Source organism: Takifugu flavidus, chromosome 19, assembly GCF_003711565.1.
Source record: "Takifugu flavidus isolate HTHZ2018 chromosome 19, ASM371156v2, whole genome shotgun sequence".
Classification (NCBI taxonomy): Eukaryota; Metazoa; Chordata; class Actinopteri; order Tetraodontiformes; family Tetraodontidae; genus Takifugu; species Takifugu flavidus.
In genome coordinates, this window is record NC_079538.1 from 3,387,790 (window position 1) to 3,410,094 (window position 22,305).

Here is a 22,305-nt window from a genome sequence, read left to right on the forward strand (position 1 = left end):
AAAGGTTCTTAATCAGCAAAACAAACGTTCAAAAATACACTTTTATCATAAACTAGTAATCACACGTTTTTTATATGATTATCCATTTTATACGACATGATGATCGTGAAATGTAGCTAAAAAGTCAGTCGTTATCTTGTGTTTCGGTATTTTTCTGACAGTCCTTGAAGGCATCAGAAACAGCTGGCCCGGTTGGGCTGAACCAACCTGACGTCATCGGATTAAACAGGTCACGTCACGTCACCAGTTTACGGCGAAACAAGAGAGGTAAGGTTAAGATCTTAGTCTGCTTAAATCTTTATAACGTTTGTTGCTAATGTCACAAAGTTGTGTTGTGACACCAGCAGTCTTTTGTGGAATTTTAATGATACTGAAAAAGCGGGTTTTATTTCAGCTGTTTTTGCCGCATGTACACAACATCTAAATTGTCTGTGTCAAGCTTCAAGATCTGGACCACGTAGATGGGACAAATAAGCAGGTTTTCAGCCAAGATCTTCCGATCCTCGTGTGTTTGGAGAAAGACCATATGTGGAATTGCTGGAATTATATTCAGAGTTAGGGTTAGTTCATCAAGGTTCATCATGTTCTTATTTAAAATGTCAGAATATTAAAAAGATGCACCCTTTGAACAATACAAAATTTACTTTGAGTGGATTTTATTGTTGTGGTGACGAGGAAATTCCACAGTTTGCCATCAGATGGCAGCAAAGTACAGAAGAGTGAGTGGAACTCAAACGATTCGTCACAATAAGTTGTTCCACCAACTCTCAAAAGGCAGATTATTGTCAAGCCAACGGCATCATTGCAACATGGTTGCATGTATGTTGGCTTTCACTAAGTCAGAGTCGCGGCACTTACTTACCTGGCAGGGGAGACACCATGATCAAGAAGGTGGTTCACCCAGGGCGAGGCTCTGCCATTACACTGAGGCAGTACTGACCCTTGCGAATTCCCCAAATGTGGGAATCTCGACTTCATAATTTCTGTTAGTGGGGGACTGCGTACGCGCTCTCCCCTGATTTTTTTTTTTTTTTTTTCCGGACTGTTTTCCCCCCTCCCCTCAGGCAGGAGACTACGGTCCATTCGGACCGAAACCTCCCGCTACACAAACAGCTTCTTCCCCTCTGCCATCAGGCTGCTGAACACCAAGTGACTTATCACTTAAGCACCATGAACAGCAGCCAGTCGGACTCACGAACAATACATCACATTACTCCTACATTGACCTGCACTATTTCTTACCACTTACTATTTATGTATATACTGTATATATGTCTTATTTTATTTTATTTATCTTATTCTAGTGTGGTCTTCTTTATGTTGATTGTCGCAGCGTCACACCATGACAAATTCCTAGTTTGTGTAATACTGTGTATTACATGAACAATGGCAATAAATCTGCTTCTGCTTCTGGTCTGAACTAACCCTAACTAAAGAGTTCTGCATGTCCCCGTTAACCAGGTTTTACATTCTTCCTACAACCATGTCTTGTCCCTAGAACTAAAACTACGCTCCTGCCACTAAGATTTACTTAAGGAAATTATTTCTTATTTGCACAAGTTTATTACTTAATATCACTTTTGGTGCTTAATTTCAGCGCCTGTTTTCTATAGACTTACACGCTCTCCTGGATTTCATCCTAAATGTTACTGCAGAGCAGTAGAGTGTAAAAAGCTGCCACATCAGTAAGTGTAAAAATTAAATTTGCAGTACTACTTGCTTACAGGAACCGCTATAAAAGAAAAAAACATGAATATTTGTGTTTATTGCTACCCAAATGAGCTGGTTGAAGTTGGTCCCTTTGGCTCCAGAACTGGAGACAAGCACCATAAGCCTAAAACCTGAATTTCATCTGTTCCGGCTGTAAGTATAATATAAACGTGTGATATTGTCTTAACTCTCAGCTCACCCTGACTCTGAAGGGAAATGTGTTCCCCGCTGGAACGGTTTGCACTTCTTGTATGTCAATTACCCTACTGGGACCTTGTTACAGCCCCAGCCAATCATACACCCCCCTTAATTAACACAATACATTGCAGTATTTATAACCCAATAAGTAGACCGGCCCTCTGAAAAGGTCACATCAACAGCTTAAGAGATCTTCCACTACAGCAGCACAACCCGCGAGGAGGCGGCGGGCGGAGAGCGATACAGGGAGTTGGTCTCACCTGCCTCTCAGAGAAACCCTCGGCCACACTCGGCTATTTGTCATGTTCAGAATGTTGTCGGACTAATTGCTGGAAAAGAGGTTTGCGCTGAGCAAAAAGAGGCGCATCTAACCCAGAGGCATTGGGTATGAAGAGAACATGGCATTCCTCCCATTCCTGGTTGCAGATCGGTTCCTGGGTTTGATGTCATTGAGACTGCAGCATCTCTGTCAGCGATGACAATTGGGAGCAAAAGGAAATATGACTGCCCGGTTTTATTATTCCAGGGTGTCGCCGTGGTACCTTTCAGGGGAATGGACTCATCAAAGCGCGTGTCCATGTGGTCCGTGCAGGATGTGCTGGAGTGGCTTCAGGATCAGCATCCCAGCCACGTGAGCACGCTCCAGAGGGCATTTATTAAACATGCCATATCAGGTAACTTCACGCACCTGAGGACGAGATAACAGCGTTCTGACGCCATGATTAAACACGCTACTTGTCCGTGCCTTTGTCTTCCAGGCCGTGCGCTGCTCAGACTGAGGGATCACCACCTGGAGCGGCTCGGCTTGGATGCTGAGGAGCACCTGCAGGAAATTTTGCAGGACCTCCTTCTCCTTCGAGTCCAAGAAGAAATCAACGAGCTCAAGGACCTCCACTCTGGTGAGGAGGCCCCTCTTTTCCATCATGACTCTTGGTAACGTTCCACATTCAGCCGAGGCCCAAAAGGCCCACCTGCATGATTGACATCACGATCATGCAGACGCGCAGCTGCTCGCTCACAATCCTCCTCTTTTCTGCTCTCCAGAGTGTTTTTCTCAGTAACAGGAAATAAACAGCCTCAGATTAAAACACGGTAATTCATCCAGGGGGGGGGGGGGGGGGGGGGGGGGCGTCAGAAAGATGGAAATAACCAGGAAAGACGGAATGACAAGAATCGATGAGAAGCGGCCAGAGACAAAGAAACCCATTTCCTGGATGAAATCTGAGCCGTGCCGATGGATGAGATGTGTTTGTCCATGTCTGACGCCCGCCGCCGTCTTCTCGTCCTTTTTCTCAAAATATTCTTCGCTTTGGCGCCATTTTCATGGTTTATTGCAACTGTGTGAAGACGGAGTACAATAGTCTCTTCCCGTCTGTGCCAGATAAAGCTCCATTTCATTTGATCCCGCTTTTGTTACGAAAAACACTTTTTTTTACTCATGCGACTGAAGTCCAGTTAAAGTCCATTAGGTTTTAGTTTCATCTACACGGAATCAGATTTAGCAGTAAATATTCTATTTATTTATGATGCATCTATACAGGTGTCAATATGGATTCTTCTCATTTTTTGGCATAAAGACCAGATGTATTTGTCTTTTTTATCGCACCATTTTTGGTTTGTTGAGTTAATAAAGTCTGCTGCTTTTGGCAACACCAGCCTGATGCCGGGGCGACTTTAATCATGGTCTGTTCCTGCTCTCCAACCCAGGAGGATTCTTCTGTAGAATCACCTCAAAATAAAACTCATAAGTGAAACATTATACCCATAGATTCATGATTAGTAATAAAGATTCCATTACTATACCAGCCCGCCCATTAAAGTTTTAATAGTCAAAACATTTGTTGCTGCACTCACCGCTAGGGGGCACTATGTTATATTGCTACTTGTACAGTGTACTGTAATAACTTGGTCTTTAAATTCATAACAACTAGTCTGTTTTCTCTCTTAAGGATATCTAGTTTTTCATATTTATAGGTTAGTTCCATGACATGACATGAATAATTAGGATTTCTGCAGAAGTTCAGACTGACATGTTTGACACTGGTATTTTAATCTCACTCGTTGTGCAACACTGAATCCCAGCCAATCAAATCTGTTTGTACTCGATATGCTGACACAGAAATGCTGCAGAGACGAGAGAGCAAGACACAACATGCCTGAAAACTCGTGCTCTTGCGATATATTGCGAGTAGCCAAATATTCATTCTACTAACAAAGTGAGGACTCCAAAGGTGTGGTTGAGGGTGGAATTGGTTTTAGATTAGGTTCAGGGTAACAGGAGGTTAGTTGGGACGGTTAGGGTTAGGAGCTGGGGAATGTATTGTGGAACGTCCTCAGAAAGATAGAAATATAACCGTGTGTGTACTGAAGCTTTTCTATACATTTCCCCAACTTTAAACTTTGTATAAAGTGACCTTTCCTGGTGTTTCCTCCACTCTTCCTGAGCCTGATTGTGTCTATGTGTCCAGCTCATGTGTGGGACACATTAATACCCCGGGAGATGGTGCGACGTTTGCTTTGGGGTGTGACAGCAAATGTGCCGATTCTGCTTAGACGGAAATCCATCCTGTGGTGGAGAGAATGATGAAATAAAGCTGTAGCCCCGGAACAATCACACAAGCTCAGGCTCAGCTAGGAGATGATCACTTTCAGTCCATCACGTGACCCTCTGACTCTGCAGGCTTACCTGCACTCACCTTCAAATAGCACCACCAACGTACCACAGAGAAAAACCCTTCATTTTCTTCCCCATGAGGTATTTTACAATACCAACATGAAAAGAAAAACACGGCTGCATCCATCCTGGACATGCGTCCACACTGGCCGTGTGTTTAATAGAGCCTGAGCGTGCACGCATTGCACGAGCCAGGTGAATCTTTCACCTGAGAGCAGCCAAGCACCACTTCGCATTCATCAGATTCTCTCTCAGTCTGCGCTCACTTAAAAATCAGTTTTGTTCCGTCGGTGACTGACGACAGCACCGGCAAATGGCAAACGCGCCATACATTAACCCGCCATACATTAACCTGCCACACGTCAGCCCACCATACATTAACCTGCCACACGTCAGCCCGCCATACATTAACCTGCCACACGTCAGCCCGCCACGTGTTAGCCCGCCATACATTACCCGCCAGCGTCAGCCCGCCATACATTAAGCCGCCATACATTAACATGCCACGCGTCAGCCCGCCATACATTAACCCGCCACACGTCAGCCCGCCACACATTAACCTGCCACACGTCAGCCCGCCACGCTCAGCCCGCCATACATTAAGCCGCCGTGCATTAAGCCGCCATACATTAAGCCGCCATACATTAACCCGCCATACATTAACCCGCCACGCGTCAGCCCGCCATACATTAACCTGCCACGCGTCAGCCCGCCATACATTACCCGCCACGCCTCAGCCCGCCATACATTAACCCGCCACGCGTCAGCCCGCCACGTCAGCCCGCCATACATTAACCCGCCATACATTAACCGCCACGCGTCAGCCCGCCATACATTAACCTGCCACGCGTCAGCCTGCCATACATTAACCCGCCATACATTAACCTGCCACCACACCCAGCTCAGCCCGCCACGCGTCAGCCCGCCATACATTAACCCGCCATGCGTCAGCCCGCCATGCATTAACCCGCCACGCGTCAGCCTGCCATACATTAACCCACCACGCGTCAGCCCGCCACGCATCAGCCCGCCATACATTAACCCGCCATACACTAACCTGCCACGCGTCAGCCCGCCATACATTAACCCGCCACGTGTCAGCCCGCCATACATTAACCCGCCATACATAACCCGCCATACATTAACCCGCCACGCATCAGCCCGCCATACACTAACCTGCCACGCGTCAGCCCACCACTCATCAGCCCGCCATACATTAACCCGCCACACGTCAGCCCGCCACACATTAACCTGCCACACGTCAGCCCCCATACATTAACCTGCCACACGTCAGCCCGCCATACATACCTGCCACACGTCAGCCCGCCACGTGTTAGCCCGCCATACATTAAGCCGCCACGCGTCAGCCCGCCATACATTAAGCCGCCATACATTAAGCCGCCATACATTAACCCGCCATACATTAACCCGCCATACATTAACCCGGCACGCGTCACCCGCCATACATTAACCCGGCACGCCTCAGCCCGCCATACATTAACCCGCCACGCGTCAGCCCGCCATACATTAACCGCCACGCGTCAGCCCGCCATACATTAACCCGCCACGCGTCAGCCTGCCATACATTAACCCGCCATACATTAACCCGCCATACATTAACCTGCCACACGTCAGCCCGCCATACATTAACCCGCCACGCGTCAGCCCGCCATACATTAACCCGCCACGCATCAACCTGCCATACATTAACCCGCCACGCGTCAGCCCGCCACGCATCAGCCCGCTATACATTAACCCGCCACGCGTCAGCCCGCCATACATTAACCCGCCATACATTAACCCACCATACATTAACCCGCCACGCGTCAGCCCGCCATACACTAACCTGCCACGCGTCAGCCCCCCACGCATCAGCCCGCCATACATTAACCCGCCATAACACTAACCTGCCACGCGTCAGCCCGCCATACATTAACCCGCCACGTGTCAGCCCGCCATACATTAACCCGCCATACATTAACCCGCCACGCATCAACCCGCCCGCCATACACTAACCTGCCACGCGTCAGCCCGCCACACATCAGCCCGCCATACATTAACCCGCCATGCGTCAGCCCGCCATACACTAACCTGCCACGCGTCAGCCCACCATACATTAACCCGCCACGCGTCAGCCCGCCATACATTAACCCGCCATACATTAACCCGCCACGCATCAGCCCGCCATACACTAACCTGCCACGCGTCAGCCCGCCACGCATCAGCCCGCCATACATTAACCCGCCACGCGTCAGCCCGCCATACACTAACCTGCCACGCGTCAGCCCGCCATACATAACCCGCCACGCGTCAGCCCGCCATACACTAACCCGCCACGCGTCAGCCCGCCATACATTAACCCGCCATACATTAACCCCCCCACGCGTCAGCCCGCCATACATTAACCCCATACATTAACCCGCCACGCGTCAGCCCGCCATACATTAACCTGCCACACGTCAGCCCGCCACGCGTCAGCCCGCCATACATTGACCTGCCACGCGTCAGCCCGCCATACATTAACCCGCCATACATTAACCCGCCACGCGTCAGCCCGCCATACACTACCACCCGCCACGCGTCAGCCCGCCATACATTAACCCGCCACACGTCAGCCCGCCACGCGTCAGCCCGCCATACATTAACCTGCCACGCGTCAACCCGCCATACATACAGTGTGTTTGATGTTTCAGGAGCAGCCACATCAGCCGTGACGTCCTTACCGATGAGTGTGAATGTGATCAGACTTGAGAGCTAAGATCTGATGAGCCATGTGTGCTCGTGGTGTTTATAACAGAGATTAGACATCCCATCATCGGGACAACAATACATTTTCTGCCACTCCAACTTTTGAGGGGTCAGTGGGTGCCGAAGCCCACACCCTGGACCCTGGCTCACATCCACACCTCCCAAAGTCCCTTTAAAGGGTTAAGGTTGGGTTGGGGGTTAGGGTTAGGGGTTAGTTGTCTGTGTAAATTCTCAGTCATCCAGGTCATTGTATCCAAGGTAGTTTTCTCTGTCAACTGGACTGGGTTTCTTCTCTTGAAGACGTTTCGCCTTCTATCCAGAAGGCTTCTTCAGTTCTGAAATCACTGGGGAGAGAGCTTGAAAATATATAGCCCCTGTGGACCATTTGCATGCTAATGATCTGGGTGGTCACCTGAGAGTCGTTAGCAGGGTCGTTGGTCGGGTCGTTCACCTAGTTTCTGTTGAGGTGTCTCCCCTTTGTCTGCTGGGTCACATGGTGATGAGTCACTGGGTCTCCTGGAATGGTGTGAATGTTTGTTTTGCTGTTGGAAGGAGTGGAGGACTGCATTGTATGTGGGTGATAGGAAGTGCCTCAGGCCATCGAAGTCTACAGAAAACCTACACATACCGACCAGTACCTCCAGTTTGACTCTCACCACCCACTGGAACACAAGTTGGGAATGATCAGAACTCTCCAACACCGGGCCAGAGAAATACCCACCACATCCCAAGGCAGAAAGAAGGAACAGGACCACATTAAGACAGCTCTCAAAACATGTGGCTACCCAGACTGGGCCTTCACCAAAACCTCAAGAAAGCGAGACCTCAGCAAAGGAGAGGAGGAGAGAAACAAACGCCGCAGCGTTTCCATCCCCTACCTGTCTGGAGTCTCGGAGAAGTTTAGGAGGATCCTCCAGAAACACGACATACCGGTTCATTTCAAACCCAGCAACACTCTCAGACAGAGGTTAGTACACCTGAAGGACAAGACACCAAGACCCAAACAAAGTAATGTTGTTTATGCTGTACAGTGCCAGGAGAAATGCAAGGAACTGTACATTGGGGAAACCAAACAACCTCTCCACAGAAGAATGGCACAACACAGACGTGCCACCTCCTCGGGTCAGGATTCAGCAGTCCACTTACACCTAAAGGAGAGTGGGCACTCCTTCGAGGACAGCCAAGTAAGGATACTGGCCAGAGAAGACCGCTGGTTTGAAAGGGGGGTCAAGGAAGCTATCCATGTTAAATTGGAGAAACCATCCTTAAACAGAGGTGGTGGCCTGAGGCACTTTCTATCACCCACATACAATGCAGTCCTCCACTCCTTCCAACAGCAAAACAAACATTCACACCATTCCAGGAGACCCAGTGACTCATCACCATGTGATCCAGCAAACAAAGGGGAGACACCTCAACAGAAACTAGGTGAACGACCCGACCAACGACCCTGCTAACGACTCTCAAGGTGACCACCCAGATCATTAGCATGCAAATGGTCCACAGGGGCTATATATTTTCAAGCTCTCTCCCCAGCGATTTCAGAACTGAAGAAGCCTTCTGGATAGAAGGCGAAACGTCTTCAAGAGAAGAAATCCAGTCCAGTTGACAGAGAAAACTACCTTGGTTAGGGGTTAGGTTGGGGTTGGGGGTTAAGGTTGGGTTGGGGGTTAGGGTTGCGGGTTAGGTTGGGGTTGGGGGTTAGGTTGGGTTGCGGGTTAGGGTTAGGGTTTTTAGGTTGGGGTTGGGGGTTAAGGTTGGGTTGGGGGTTAGGGTTAGGTTGGGCTTGGGGGTTAGGTTGGGCTTGGGGGTTAAGGTTGGGTTGCGGGTTAGGGGTTAGGTTGGGCTTTGGGGTTAGTTTGGGTTGGGGGTTAGGGTTAGGTTGGGGTTTGGGTTTAGGTTGGGCTTGGGGGTTAAGGTTGGGTTGCGGGTTAGGGTTGGGGGTTAGGAGTTAGGTTGGGCTGGGGGTGAGGTTGGGGTTGGGGGTTAGGGTTGGGCTTTCACCTTTCACCCAGATGCCTGTCTTTGGTTAGAGGATGGCAGAGTATCTGGAGGGACCCCTAGCGGGCATGGAGAGAACATGCAAACCCAACTCAGAATAGCCCTGGTCCACAAGGGATTTGAACCCCCAACCTTCCTGTCACGAGGTGACAATTATAACCACCACAGCTGTTTGGCGCATCCAGCCTGTTGTTAGGGAGAGAGGCTTAGCAACAGCATCACAAATGTAAATGGATGGATGGATGGATGGATGATAAAGGATGGATGGATGGATGGACGATAAAGGGATGGATGGATGGATGGAGAGTTACAGGTTAATGTCCTTTGCTTTAACCTGTAACTGCTCAGACTTGTGTTCCTTGGGGGTCCTCGATGTCTGAAAGCTTCCAGTTACAGTAGGGTTAGGGTTAGATTAAGTAGGGTTAGGGTTAGATTAAGTAGGGTTAGGGTTAGATTAAGTAGGGTTAGGGGTTAGTTTAAGTAGGGTTAGGAGTTAGGGTTAGATTAAGTAGGGTTAGGGTTAGATTAAGTAGGGTTAGGGTTAGATTAAGTAGGGTTAGGAGTTAGGGTTAGATTAAGTAGGGTTAGGGTTAGATTAAGTAGGGTTAGGGTTAGATTAAGTCGGGTTAGGAGTTAGTTCCGTAGGTTAGGGTTAGATTAGTAGGGTTAGGAGTTCGGGTTCGATTAAGTAGGGTTAGGGTTACTTAAGTCGGGTTAGGAGTTAGGGTTAGATTAAGTAGGGTTAGGGTTAGATTAAGTAGGGTTAGGGTTCGCTTCAGGGTTCGGGGTTCGTTTCGGTTCGGGGTAGGGTTAGATTCCGTAGGGTTAGGGTTAGCTTAAGTAGGGTTAGGGTTCGTTAGGGTTAGGGTTCTCTTGGTTCGGGTTCGGGTTAGATTAAGTAGGGTTGGGTTAGATTAAGTAGGGTTAGGGGTTAGATTAAGTAGGGTTAGGGGTTAGGGTTAGATTAGTAGGGTTAGGTTAGCTTCGTAGGGTTAGGGTTCGATTCCGTCGGGTTCGGGTTAGATTCCTAGGGTTAGGCGTTAGGGTTAGCTTCCGTAGGGTTAGGGTTAGCTTCCGTCGGGTTAGGGTTAGCTTCCGTAGGGTTCGGGTTAGATTAAGTAGGGTTAGGCGTTAGCTTAGTCCGGTTCGGGTTCGGGTTCGATTCCGTAGGGTTAGGGTTAGATTAAGTAGGGTTAGGGGTTCGATTAAGTCGGTTAGGGTTAGATTAAGTAGGGTTAGGAGTTAGATTAAGCAGGGTTAGGAGTTAGGGTTAGATTAAGTAGGGTTAGGGTTAGATTAAGTAGGGTTAGGGTTAGAGGGTTAGGGTTAGATTAAGTCCCCAGAGAGTTTTCAGCAGTCATGAATTTAGTGGAAGAGGAAACGTTGGCACAGACTCATCTGAACTCAAACCTCCATTTAGCTGAGTCTATTAGCAGGGACAGAAGCCTGTGCATGTGTGTGCACGACCATTTACTATCAAACACCTTTGCCAACAAGTGGGCGGGGGGGGGGGGGGGGGGCAGGTAGAGAAACAGTAACTAAACATAGAAATGCACTTTATTACTGCAGGAGGTGACTTTCATCACCCCCCCCCCCAACACTCATCTCTTCCGGACGGACTCAGTGAAGTGAAAAAAGGGAAAGATGCCCCCCCCCGTCCATCTTCCCATCACAGCCAGCAGCTAAAAGGGTTTTAGTGGACTCGTGTCAGTTAAGGTGAAGCGTCAAATCACCGAATCTGAGGCGAAACAGACGGTTGAGCGGGAAATCAAACTGGAAATGGGCAGATGCTGGGGGGGGGGGGGGGGGGGGGGGGGGGGGGTTGTGTGTGTGGGGGGGTTGGTTGTTGTTACTAAACTGTTTTGGTGCTCATTGTGCGACCTGTTGTGACCTTGAACTGGTGCCTGCTGCTGTTTTCATGCACACCAGGATGAAGAGACGTTGTCACCATTGTCGTCATGGCGACGTCACCTCAGCGCCTGACTTTCACTCATCAACCACTGGAACATCCTTCACTGAGCCCTTTGGAAATGGATCAGGACGCAATTAAATAAGCACGCATAAATATTTTAGTCTATAAATCTGTGAGTGTGTTTGAGTGTGTGTGTGTGTGTGTGGGGGGGGGTGGGGGTGGGGGGGGGGGCTTTTAAAACAGCATATTAAAACATTAAAGCTGACAGGTTGACGGAGTGTGCCACACACCGTTGTGGGTAATTGAAATGCCGAAACCTCAAGACGGCTGTTTCATTCCGACTAATTTAAAGCTGCCATCACAGCCCATTAATGCTGGAAGGGTGGTGGGGGGGTTGGGGGGGGGGGGGGGTCCTCTTCCCACCTTCTGGAGCCAATATCAGTGGAAGCAAGGTGCACTGAACAGGAAATGGATGGTGAGACGCTGTTGAGGGGACGATGAACACACAGTAAAGTGTTGACTGGATGCCTGGAATGCTCCCCATCCTTTAGAATGTTTGGAAAAATCTGCCCCTGGTGGTGGGGGGGGGGGGGGTAACTGAAGGCAGGATTCTGACTTCCTGCCTGCGTCTTTATTCACAAATGACTGGAAAACTGTGTGACTTGGGTTTGTGTCCAATAAATCTGTTAAAGAAACAATAATTGAGGGTGCATCCTCTGCTGTGACCCCTGACCCTGTGACCCTTGATCCTGTGACCCTTCCCTGACCCCAAGCTTAAGTCTAATTCTTTACAGAAAAGCAAAATACAAGCTTAACATGTGGAATTGAACAAAACAGGACTGAAGGCTGGAGAAGGCGGCTCAGATCAAGAACAACGGGTCACACACTGTCCCAACAATATCCTGCCGTCATTGCTGCACATTTGATTTTTCAACCCGTTTTTATCGGCCATATACGTTATATCGCCCGGCGGAGCGCCGTGTACCTAAAGAAGGAGCTTCTGTTCAAGGGAGCGAGGAGGCTAAATGAATTCCCACAGGGGAAGTCATCTTTTCACTCTATTACGCGTCATCTTGTTGCAGCAGCCAAATAGGATCCCCCTTATTTGAAAGAACCCTGCGAGAACTTCAATTTCAGATAAGCTGTGAGCAGGCGGCTGCCTCTGAGGAGGAGAACAGAGCCCAGCTGTCCTGGAAAAGATTCTATATCAAGCCAGTCGGGATTAAAGCGCTGCACCTAGGAGTAGTCAGACGTGCACCACTTGTGTGGAACACCCTCTGAGAAGTGCTGGAGCAGCTCTGAGTACTGTAGTCAAACACTCTGCATCACTTAATAACCCAAAAGACCTGAATGACAGGAAACGGACACGTCCATCCTTCTGTGAAGTGTCGCTTTAAATAAAAGGAACCATCATCGGTGAAGATGTCCTCTACTGAAGCAGCACTGTGGGGGAACCAATGAGAACACTGAAACCACCAATGAGGCATCAGTTTATATGACATGATGTCATTAATTGAGCAGAACATTAGAACAAGAACAACTGCACCAGCATCTGGTTCGACGCGGGTCTGACCCTTGGCTTCCTGGTGGAGGTCTCGTGTGGCCGTCTAGAAGGTCCCCAGACATCACAGATGGGTTTTTAAGCAGCAGAAGGGGCTGCACAGAGTCTCCAGACTCGCCTGCGTGAAGCCCCTCCCTGCCCCAATCTGGGCCTAATTATGTTCGTTGATCAAATCCAACATTCTTCCAAGACTGTTTGTACTCATTAACAAACACAGACAAGCACAGTAGTCATGAAAAATGGACCATTTACCCAAGTAGAGAGAATCATCACACATGCAGACCACCACAGATTCATCTGGCAGACCTTTGGAGTCACAGACCTGCAGCACAGAGCCCCAGAACCTCACCGGTAGCAGCAACAGACAGTATTAGGGTTAGGGTTAGGGTTAGGGTTAGGGATACCACCTCACCTCCTGGGCCTATCCTGTGATGAGGACCCTCTGCCTTTGTTCCTTGGGGTCCTTTCAACCCAAACGGCTGTTTTCATTCAGCAATGGTGACCCTTTATTTTGACTCAGTACTGGTGAACATTTGACCCTTGTTGACAAGAATCATCCCTGGAGACCCACTTTTGATGGAGATCTGTCCTCGTGTTTGTGACGAGTCTCCTTTGGCCAAGAATTCCAGCCTCTGCTGATTTTGCTGCATTTCTTTCTTTCGCCACCAGATGGGCTGAATTGTGGACTGTTTTAAACCAGAATCACAGATTGAGAGTCAAACGTCGTAGCGGGACCAGATTCTATCAATAGTCTCCCAGATGGTGGTCTGCAAGCGTATTGTTTCCTAAACCACTTTAAAACCTTGGCTAAAATCTGCACTGTTGGTGTTTCTACAAGTGCTCCCAGCTGTCAGCCAAATCCACGTTTTCTGTAGCATTTAGGTAAGTCCCTCTCTGGGGAACGACAGCTTCAACACAGATACAGAAGAAGTTTAAGCTCTTGATGAAAAAAGGATCACCTTGAGTGACACGAGATGATTGACAGATGAGCTCTGTTCCCGATTGGGCAGCTAATAAAAGGGGGATTTATGGTTTTATATGGGCTGTGAGCAGAGCTGTTAGCTGCATCTAAGTAGCATATGCGCTATTACGCTAGCCAGCAACATCCAAAGTGTTCTTTTCTGTACAGAAATATGGCATCTGTTAGTCTTTGCAATGCTTTGATGAGGATTCATACAAGTTCTCCTTTATGTGTTTTTATCTCTGAATCCTCCTCAAGTAGAACCAAATTAAACAGACAAATACAGAAGGAAAAAAACTACATCTATTACATGTAAGTACATTACAGGAAGCTGTTCTGTTGAACATTAAAGGTTTTCCATTTCTTCTAAAAGGAACCTTTCTGTCACCTTTATTAATGTTTGGATTGGACATTAGTGATGAAGGTAAATGTCAGATTAGCAGCTGTAAAGAAATGCTTGAGCCACTGGATGGATGGATCTTATACACGTTAAAAAAGAAACAAGCTGATGTTTTTATATCATTTTAGATTTCTGTTTTATGCTACTGGATTTTAATTACTAGAAAACAGTTGTGATGTATAAAAGGAGCCACACATCTTTTTAAAGTCCATCACAGTCATCCTCAAAGCTGCAAGAGGAGAGGTGATAGATTTTATCCTCTAAACTAACCCATAAACTTGCACACTGACAGTGAAAATGATGACCTGAAGCAACGGACTGAGACTGGAAACACATCAAAGTTGCTGCTCCACCACCTTTTCAGATTTATCTTCCCTGAATTGACCATGAAGCCATCAACAGCAGCCAATCTGTCACAGTTATCACATAAGCGGCTAAATGGAAACAAAATGCTGTGTGCAGCAAGGCTCGTGCGCTTTATTTAAAATCAGTGTTCTGTCTTTAGCTTTATCCAAAAATCATGTCTGGGAGTTTAATCTGCATCTTTACAACAGCAGATTAAATATGGGAAATCCTCTTCACTACGTCTTTTTGGAACGCGTAATTTCCCTCATCCAATAAAGTCAAAGTCGAAACAGAGGTAAAAGGCCAAGAACAAATCACCTCGAATACCCTCAATGGGAAGAGGAGTGCGGCTGGGACCAAGGACCAAAGTTATCCAATGCATAGAGCTCACCTAGATCTAGTTCAGCCTTCATAAATATGCATAGTTAACCATAACATCTTGACGAACATGCCCTCCTTTAACAAGCCTATCTGGTCACACGTTATGAACAAATTCCAGAAATTTAAATAAAGGTATGGCCACTAGGTGGCGGTGTTTGACGCATGATCCCCGTGTCAAGTCTTCTTCTACAATCATTTATGAGCTCATGGAACTGAAACCTCGACTCTATTAATTAAATTGGGCTGAAGCTAAGTAACAAACATGTCTGGGGAACAGGAAAACGCCACGTGCACAAAGCAACCGGCTTAATATTTGGGTCATTAAAGGCTTTAACTGGTCCAAGTCATTATTCTCCACAACAGTCGGTCCATTAAATCCCGACAAGCCGTGAAAATCACTTTAAATGAGATTCAATAACAACATGACTGCATTCTTTAACATGGAGAAGATGTTTATTGATGCATGATGTCTAAAAGTTCTGAATAAAATAAAATTTGCAAACAGAATCTTAAATGAGCAGAGTTATGCCGGGACTTCCCAAATCAAAAATAAAGAGGGTGTTTAAAGATCTTAAATGTTCCTCGGAGGAATTATCGCATCACTTGATCTGGTTACGCACACGCCACGAATCAAAGTGTGTGTGTGTGTGTGTGTGTGTGGGGGGGGGGAGATTATGGCGAGCTCTCACCTTATCTGGAGCTCACTGACGTGCTCGGATCTCCTCGCGCCGCCAGCGTGCTGCCGTCTCCCTTATCAGCAGCCTTATCGCTGCCGGAGCTGGATGCAGCACACACGCGCCCGAGGAAGCAAAGATGCGCGGATGGAAGCGATCGGCTGACTGACCGAGGTGCGCGCATCTTTTCACCTCACTTTTACTCCAGAGCCCCGCCACGCACGCACTCCTGATGGCATTTTACTGAAGCGAGTCTCTGTGGATCGGCGGAATTCCTGAACGCGTCTCGCACGATGTGGGTGAGATTTAAAGTTTAGGGTTCGGAGCCTCCGCGTGGAATCTGAGGCGGCCGCGGGAGATGAGCGCGTCGTTCCCGACTGTTCAGTGGATGGATCCTCCCGGAGCTCCTCTGCGAGATGATCGCGCACCCGAGTGAAGAGACACGAGTGGGAACCACTCCGTGAAAGTTTGGGATTGTTTGGGAAGCAGTGGAGGCTGGAGACCACCCCCAAATCTGCGGGGTGGGCGCAGATTGCGCGTGCTGCTTCAGTATAAATCATTGCTCTTTTGCTTCATTTGTAATTGGCCGATGGGAGGATGGCCATCCAAAGTGTGGACTCAAGCTCAGGCTGGAGCGGAGCGCGCCGGAGATCCGTGTCCCTCCCCGGAACCACAGGTGTTCCTTATTAACAGGTAGGTCACAGATAGAAGGTTCTGGGTTCGGGCTCGGGTTCTGGTGATTTAAATCAAGGTGGCAAATTACAAGGCTGCTGTTTTCTAATCTGCTCTAAACTGAAACAGCTTGTTGTGTCCATCAAGTATGTTTTCGCCATAATGATGTAGAGTTAATTGTGGAATAAATAGAATTTTAAAAAAAAAGATGTGTGATAATTCAAACCATTACAATTCACAGAAAAATATTAATGATAATAATCGTCATCCTCATAAAACTTCACTGTAAAACATTTAAGCAAAAAATCTTGTACAAGTACAAATGTGAAATATGTAAATTGTGATATTTGTAACATGTATATTGTTGTTTAATAGGAAAAATAACTCAAGTACACATTCAGACCTTTGGTTAGTGAACTCTTGTAAATACCATAGCTTTAGCAAAAATAAGTAAATTAATAAATAAAAACCACAATAGAAGAGAATTTGGTTTAAATCTTGTGGATGATTGAGTTCAAACTGATGATAATGTGGCTGAAGCTGTTATACTCTCGTAAAAATCTGTTTTATTTTTGAGGTGATACTTGCATTTACATGTGTGTTTCTCTTCTCTTTTAGTGACTCCAATTCCCAAAATGCAAAGCTGTGGATAAAGGTTCTGCCTGGTAGGCGGAGCTGACCTGTTGCCTCCCTGCACCTCCTCCCTTTTCCTTCCCTTCTCCTGTGACCTTTGCACTTTTCCTGTGCCCTCATCCTCAAACCTCTCCTCGCTTCCTTTCTCCTCCTTTTTGTCCACTTGTTCTCGACACTATATCCTCTATTTCCTCCCCCGCAGCACACATGCAGGCCAAGAAGCGGTACCTGCTTGTGTCTGTGGGGGCCGCTCTTCTTTTCCTCTTTTACTTGTGGGCTCTGCAAATCGGGGAGTTCCAGCAGCAGCCGTCCCAGTACCACCAGTTTCCCCAGTACCCTGAATACCCCCTGTACCACCAGCAAGCTGTGTGGTACTACCAGCAGAGCCCAGGGGTGTACCAGCCCCGCCCGCTTCCCCAGAGGAATGCACCCAGACCCACCAGACACTGGGTGCCGTCCACACAGCTGCTGGAGCCGTACCTGGAGGGAGGAGAGCAAGAGGTGAATCCAGATGAGATCTGCCATCTTTAGAACCTACAACAGTTGTTTTCACTGATGGAGGTTCTAAATTTGCCTGGAAATTTGTTTAAAAAGGCAGGATTGTACATTTGTTCAGATAGGGAATAATGAATTTTCCAGCTTGAAGGGCTCATAATGGCTCTGCGTCGCCTGAACGAAGCCCAAACGGGGGCAACTTCCCGCTGTCGAGGGCGCAGCGTTTTTACTGCACTGTCGTCTGGTTCGCAACTTAATGAGTTTAGTTCCATACGAGCGAAGAGGGCCAAGAAAAGACACCAGGGGTGACTGATAGGAGAAACAGAGGAGCTTTTCCATTCTTCGCCGAGCTCTAAAGGCCTGACTGACTGTATGACCGGCTCTTTCTTTACTTTAAATGGATAGCGAACAAATTTAGATCCCCTTGTCCAAAATCTCACAAGTTCCGATACAACATGAAGTAAATTTGGAGAAATGATGCAGTTTGGGGAACGTGTCCCAGCGCTTCTGGGCTCTAGGGCATCTCTGTGTAGTTAGAAGGTTGCAGCATTCGCAGCATTGTTAAAGGAGGCGTCAGGCCGCTGCGTTTCCAGGGAGGGTTGATGGTCAGTGACTTTGTGTTAACGTTGGGCCTCTGGCTACCAATGACCAGAACGAGGGAAACCTACTGGAGCACCAATGGCGTGTGCGTGTGATTCTCTGCACGCTGTCGCTGTCCAACCAACAATGTTATCTTGGATGTCTCTTTAACCTCTGAATGAAAGATGTGCGTATGTAAACAGCATGTTTTCAAGATGTAAAATTCTAATGTGATGATCAAAGATACTGAGTGAATTTAGTTCCTGGAACCTCTTGAAGGCTCCTGTCCGTTATGGATCCTTTTCTGTGGTTTGTTCGGTTCTGCCGTGAGTGTGGCATTCTCAGATCTTGTTTGCTGAAGCTAAGGTATAAAGGTTTGTGGGGAACTGTTTTGGCCAACTTTACTTACCCTGTCTGTGTCTGTGTGCCCTCAGGCAGACAGCCCGCAACTACCTCATCAGCATACTTCGCCTCGAGAACGGCGCTCAGTCCGTGACAACATCTACAAGAACAAGCGCTGCCGCATGGAGACCTGTTTTGACTTCTCTCGCTGCCAGTCGGGCTTCAGGGTGTACGTCTATCCCCCTCAGAGAGGGGACCAGGTCTCTGAGACCTACCAGAAGATCCTGTCAGCCATTGAGGAGTCTCGCTTTCACACCACAGACCCTTTGCAGGCCTGCCTGTATGTTCTAGCAGTAGACACGTTGGACAGGGACCAGCTCTCTGCCCAGTATGTCCAAAATGTCAGACTTCGCATCCAGAACTTGCCAACATGGAATGATGGCAGGAATCACCTCATATTTAATCTCTACTCAGGCACCTGGCCGGACTACACAGACGATCTGGGCTTTGAGGTGGGCCAAGCCATGCTAGCCAAAGCCAGCGCTGACGTGGTCAACTTCCGGCCCAACTTTGATATCTCCATCCCGCTGTTCTCCAAGGACCACCCGCTGAAAGGAGGGGGCATAAGTTATGTAACAATCAATGACAAGCCACCCTCCAGGAAATATCTGTTGGTGTTCAAAGGGAAGCGGTACCTCACTGGCATCGGCTCAGAGACCAGGAATGCCCTGTATCACATCCACAATGGGGATGATATAATCCTGCTGACCACGTGCAAACACGGAAAAGAGTGGGAGAAACACAAGGACTCACGCTGCGACAGGGATAATGAAGAATACTCAAAGTAAGACATGCTTTTTGATCTTGTCTTTTGCGGCTGCTTCCGGGATCGTTTGCATTCTCATCTGAAAGCAGCATCGTTCATTTAAAGATCTATCGGGCTGTTGATACATTAGCGGCCCAACACATCTTGCAAACCAAAGTATTTGCGTTTTGCCTTCGATTATGCAGGTCACACTGAGAGAACAGGTTAGAATTTGAAATCCAAGGTCATTTGAGATGTAATGTGTGTAAACATCTGAGAGCATAGTTTTGCAATCATGTCTATCAACTACATTTTAGTTACTAGCGTCCGGTACCTAGCCACTTTTCTGAGCTTCCCTCTGCAGGATCTTTATTTCCTTGTTCACATCCAAAGCACAGAGGACAATGTTGCTCTTTCAAAGTGGGTTTCTCTATAATATAGTAACTGCAGACTGAAGTTTTTGCCAGTGCTGGCGAAGTATTGTTGTTAGTAAGATTTCTTTCCTAATTTCCACCAGCTGAGGAGAAGGGGGCAGCTGAGCTCCAGCTACCTCAAAGGTTCCTAATGGTTTTGATTAGCGTGAAAGCTCCTGATTTAACCCGGCATGTCCAGCTGGACAACAACACGGTGGGGTTTCAAATCCAACTTTGTTAAAGTTGGATTTAATTTGGTTTACCAGCCCGTGCTTGTTTCACGTTCCCCGTTCTTCTGTTCATCTGAGGTGAATGTGAAGACGAAGACAAAGCCTCTAACCCTAACCCTCTGCTGAGGTGTGTTATTGTCCTCCCGCTAATGGACGGCCGTGCACTGTGCATGGCCTGTTATGGTTAGCGGGTAATTATTTTTCTATTTGCTCCACTGGTTGGTGGCAGATTGGAGCGCACCTGCTGGGAGTACATGTGTTTCTCTACTGCTGACTAATTTCCACAATATGGCGAGCAGGCGATTGCATTTGTGATCGCTGTGAGACTGCTCGTGTTCATCCATGCTCGACTAGTCTCCAACATTTCCCTCACTCGGTACATTTCATTAGCTTGTGACACTTGCTTTCACCCGTTCTGTAATGAGAGGGTTGCCATTACAACAGCAATAACACAACTGAGCTCCAAAAAAGGCTTTATTTGATAGTTATCCATACATGAGGGCTTAAAAATGGATTCTGCATTAATGAATGTGTCTTTTAAGAGTTCTCAGTTGCATTTGGAAGAAAAAGTAATTGATTTGCCGACTTTATAGCTGTTTTCTCTGTGCAAAACACAGTGGAGACAATCAATAGCCTTAATTAGGACCAAAGACGTCAGTCATTCCTTAAATAAATGAAATGTCTGGGCTGACATAAGAGCCAAATGCTCCAGCAACAGTCCCGTCACTTCCTTTTTTCCTACTTTCTATTTTGCGTTTAGAGACTTTTGAGCAAAGCAATTTTTGCCACATGTCACCGATAAAATGACATTAGCTTGTTGTAAGTTTTTCCACACATAATTTGTAACTGGATCGTGCTTGTTGCTCTGAAACACAAAGTTTTTACAGTTTTTACAACCACGACTTCTTCTGCGGTCTGCTTTCATACATGAGCCAAATAATCTGTATTTGCCTCTAATATTGGAGGAATTAAAGTGTCGGCTTCACTACGATTCCACAATGAATGAAATCTTTCATTAAAAGAATGAATGTCCACCTGTGCAGCTCTTCTCTGTGCGCGTGGCCACAGGAACGAGTCAGTGGGATGTTTGTGCTCGCCACCTCCCTCCGAGCGTTGAGGTCGTGACGGCAGGGAAACGCACGCATTTCTGTCTCTTCACTTTGGTGTTTGATGCAGGGCTCAACGCATCAATGCAGCCATCACCCAGTTCAGCTCAGGAGGCGAGTGACGATGAGGATGGGGGGTGTTGTGTGGCGGGGGGGGGTCCCTGATGGGAACAGAAGCCGACGAGGATCTCGAAGGCCTCGCGCCGTCGATAATTGCCTTCAAATTGAATTAAGCTGTGAAGGAAGGGGTAGATGGAGATGTCACCTCCCACTGAGCGGAGCCGGGATTGAACTTACTGTACGTAACTGATAACAGCTGCTCAAATTAGAGCCTCGCCGTCACAAGTGTCCTAAGAGTCGCTCCAAAGAATGTCTGATACCAGACGCCTCAATTCACTGGAGGCTAAAAGAGAAAAGCTCTTAATTTACAGCGCCGTTGGCATCTTTCATGACAGCCTTCATTCTGAAAACCAGGGAAAGGGGGAGGATGATCAAACGTGATGACGAATGTCCCGTTATACATTAAAAACCCATAAAAATGGCTTCAGGAAAAAAGCTAAGCATCTTATTGGTTTATTTGGGTGGCGGCTGCGTGTTACCAGTTTGCTTCGGGTCGTTCTTCAGGTTTCTGTCGCACATGAAGATTTCAGTCTTGATGCCCAACGTGTTTCATCTGTTTATCCATATGTTGTGGCCTCTGGTGTGGATGCAGGAATCACATCAGTAAATGAATTATTTGGCCGGATGGCTGTGGGTTTAATTTGGGATTATTTGTTCCACCATCGACAGTTATTGATTTGTTTTTGTCAAATAATATAGAAACCCTGGAAAAGCTCCCAGAATCAAAGGGGACATCAAAATTAAAGCCTTTAAACTTAATTGCTAACCGCTATAATATGAGAGAGACTTTATTTTGCTCAGCAAAAGCTGTCAAAGCTTCTGGTGGAAGGACACGTTTTACCAATAGACTGAGACGTCGCTCAGCAAAGAGAGAGTGTGTGTGTGTGTGTCCCTAATAGGTCCATAAGTGGTGTTAAACATACTTGTTGAATTAGCGCTAATGTAACATTTCCATTTGGTGTGTGAGTCAAATGCATCAAAACACAAAAGCACAGCTGCCGTCACATCTGGCAGCTGCACGCTCCGATATGTCCGAGGAGAGAAAAGGTCCGGCAGCTTTAATTAAGATGTCTGCTCTGGTCATGCAGATGGTGTGTGTGTTGTCCGATGTTCCATTAAAACACATCCACAGTCTTTTCTTGCTGCCTCTTATCTCCCTCCCTCATCATTTACACAGAGCTCTTTTCTCTCCATCATTCCCTCTTCTCTCCTCCTCTCCTCTAATGTCACGTTCCCTCCTCTGCTGCTCTGCTTTTATTCTCTCTGTCACCCTCTTTGGTCTTCACCTCCACACTCCTCATCTCATCTATGAAAATGCAGGGAGACACTTGTGTTGTCCAAGTGC

At 47.5% G+C, this 22,305-nt stretch overlaps 3 protein-coding genes and 1 non-coding gene across 13 annotated transcripts in view; 3 read left to right on the forward strand and 1 right to left on the reverse strand.

Annotated features, from left to right (window-relative positions):
* scara5 (scavenger receptor class A, member 5 (putative)) overlaps positions 1-15,719 on the reverse strand; it is a 60,171-nt gene extending 44,452 nt beyond the window's left edge. For both annotated transcript variants that reach the window (XM_057017297.1, XM_057017296.1), the window contains exon 1: positions 15,581-15,719. The gene's annotated coding sequence lies outside the window, so the exon portion shown is untranslated. The remainder of the gene's footprint in view (positions 1-15,580) is intronic.
* LOC130516330 (sterile alpha motif domain-containing protein 10-like) lies at positions 176-11,396 on the forward strand. 8 transcript variants are annotated; one of them, XR_008947419.1, is made up of 5 exons: positions 253-267; positions 1,598-1,685; positions 1,783-1,863; positions 2,435-2,582; positions 2,667-3,667. XR_008947419.1 is itself a non-coding variant. In XM_057017385.1 (5 exons), exons 1-5 carry the CDS (start codon positions 1,778-1,780, stop codon positions 11,263-11,265), a joined length of 561 nt encoding a protein of 186 aa, XP_056873365.1. In that variant the 5' UTR covers positions 1,714-1,777; the 3' UTR covers positions 11,266-11,396. The 8 variants fall into 8 exon arrangements, 4 of the variants coding, with proteins under 4 accessions (XP_056873365.1, XP_056873364.1, XP_056873363.1 ...); XM_057017385.1 differs by lacking the exons at positions 253-267; positions 1,598-1,685 and adding exons at positions 2,113-2,293; positions 11,261-11,396 and having other exon boundaries at positions 1,714-1,863; positions 2,667-2,807; XM_057017384.1 differs by lacking the exons at positions 253-267; positions 1,598-1,685 and adding an exon at positions 2,113-2,293 and having other exon boundaries at positions 1,714-1,863; positions 2,667-2,807; positions 2,953-3,667.
* On the forward strand, positions 855-1,018 carry LOC130516681 (U1 spliceosomal RNA). Its single transcript, XR_008947571.1, has one exon. It is a non-coding gene; the product is annotated as a U1 spliceosomal RNA (small nuclear RNA).
* A 399-nt stretch (positions 15,720-16,118) lies between the features above and the next one.
* Positions 16,119-22,305, forward strand: part of LOC130516284 (exostosin-1) — a 120,040-nt gene continuing 113,853 nt past the window's right edge. For both annotated transcript variants that reach the window (XM_057017251.1, XM_057017252.1), the window contains exons 1-3: positions 16,119-16,258; positions 16,856-17,371; positions 18,379-19,130. In XM_057017251.1, the coding sequence (XP_056873231.1) occupies positions 17,078-17,371; positions 18,379-19,130 (1,046 nt within the window). In that variant the 5' untranslated portion in view covers positions 16,119-16,258; positions 16,856-17,077. The remainder of the gene's footprint in view (positions 16,259-16,855; positions 17,372-18,378; positions 19,131-22,305) is intronic.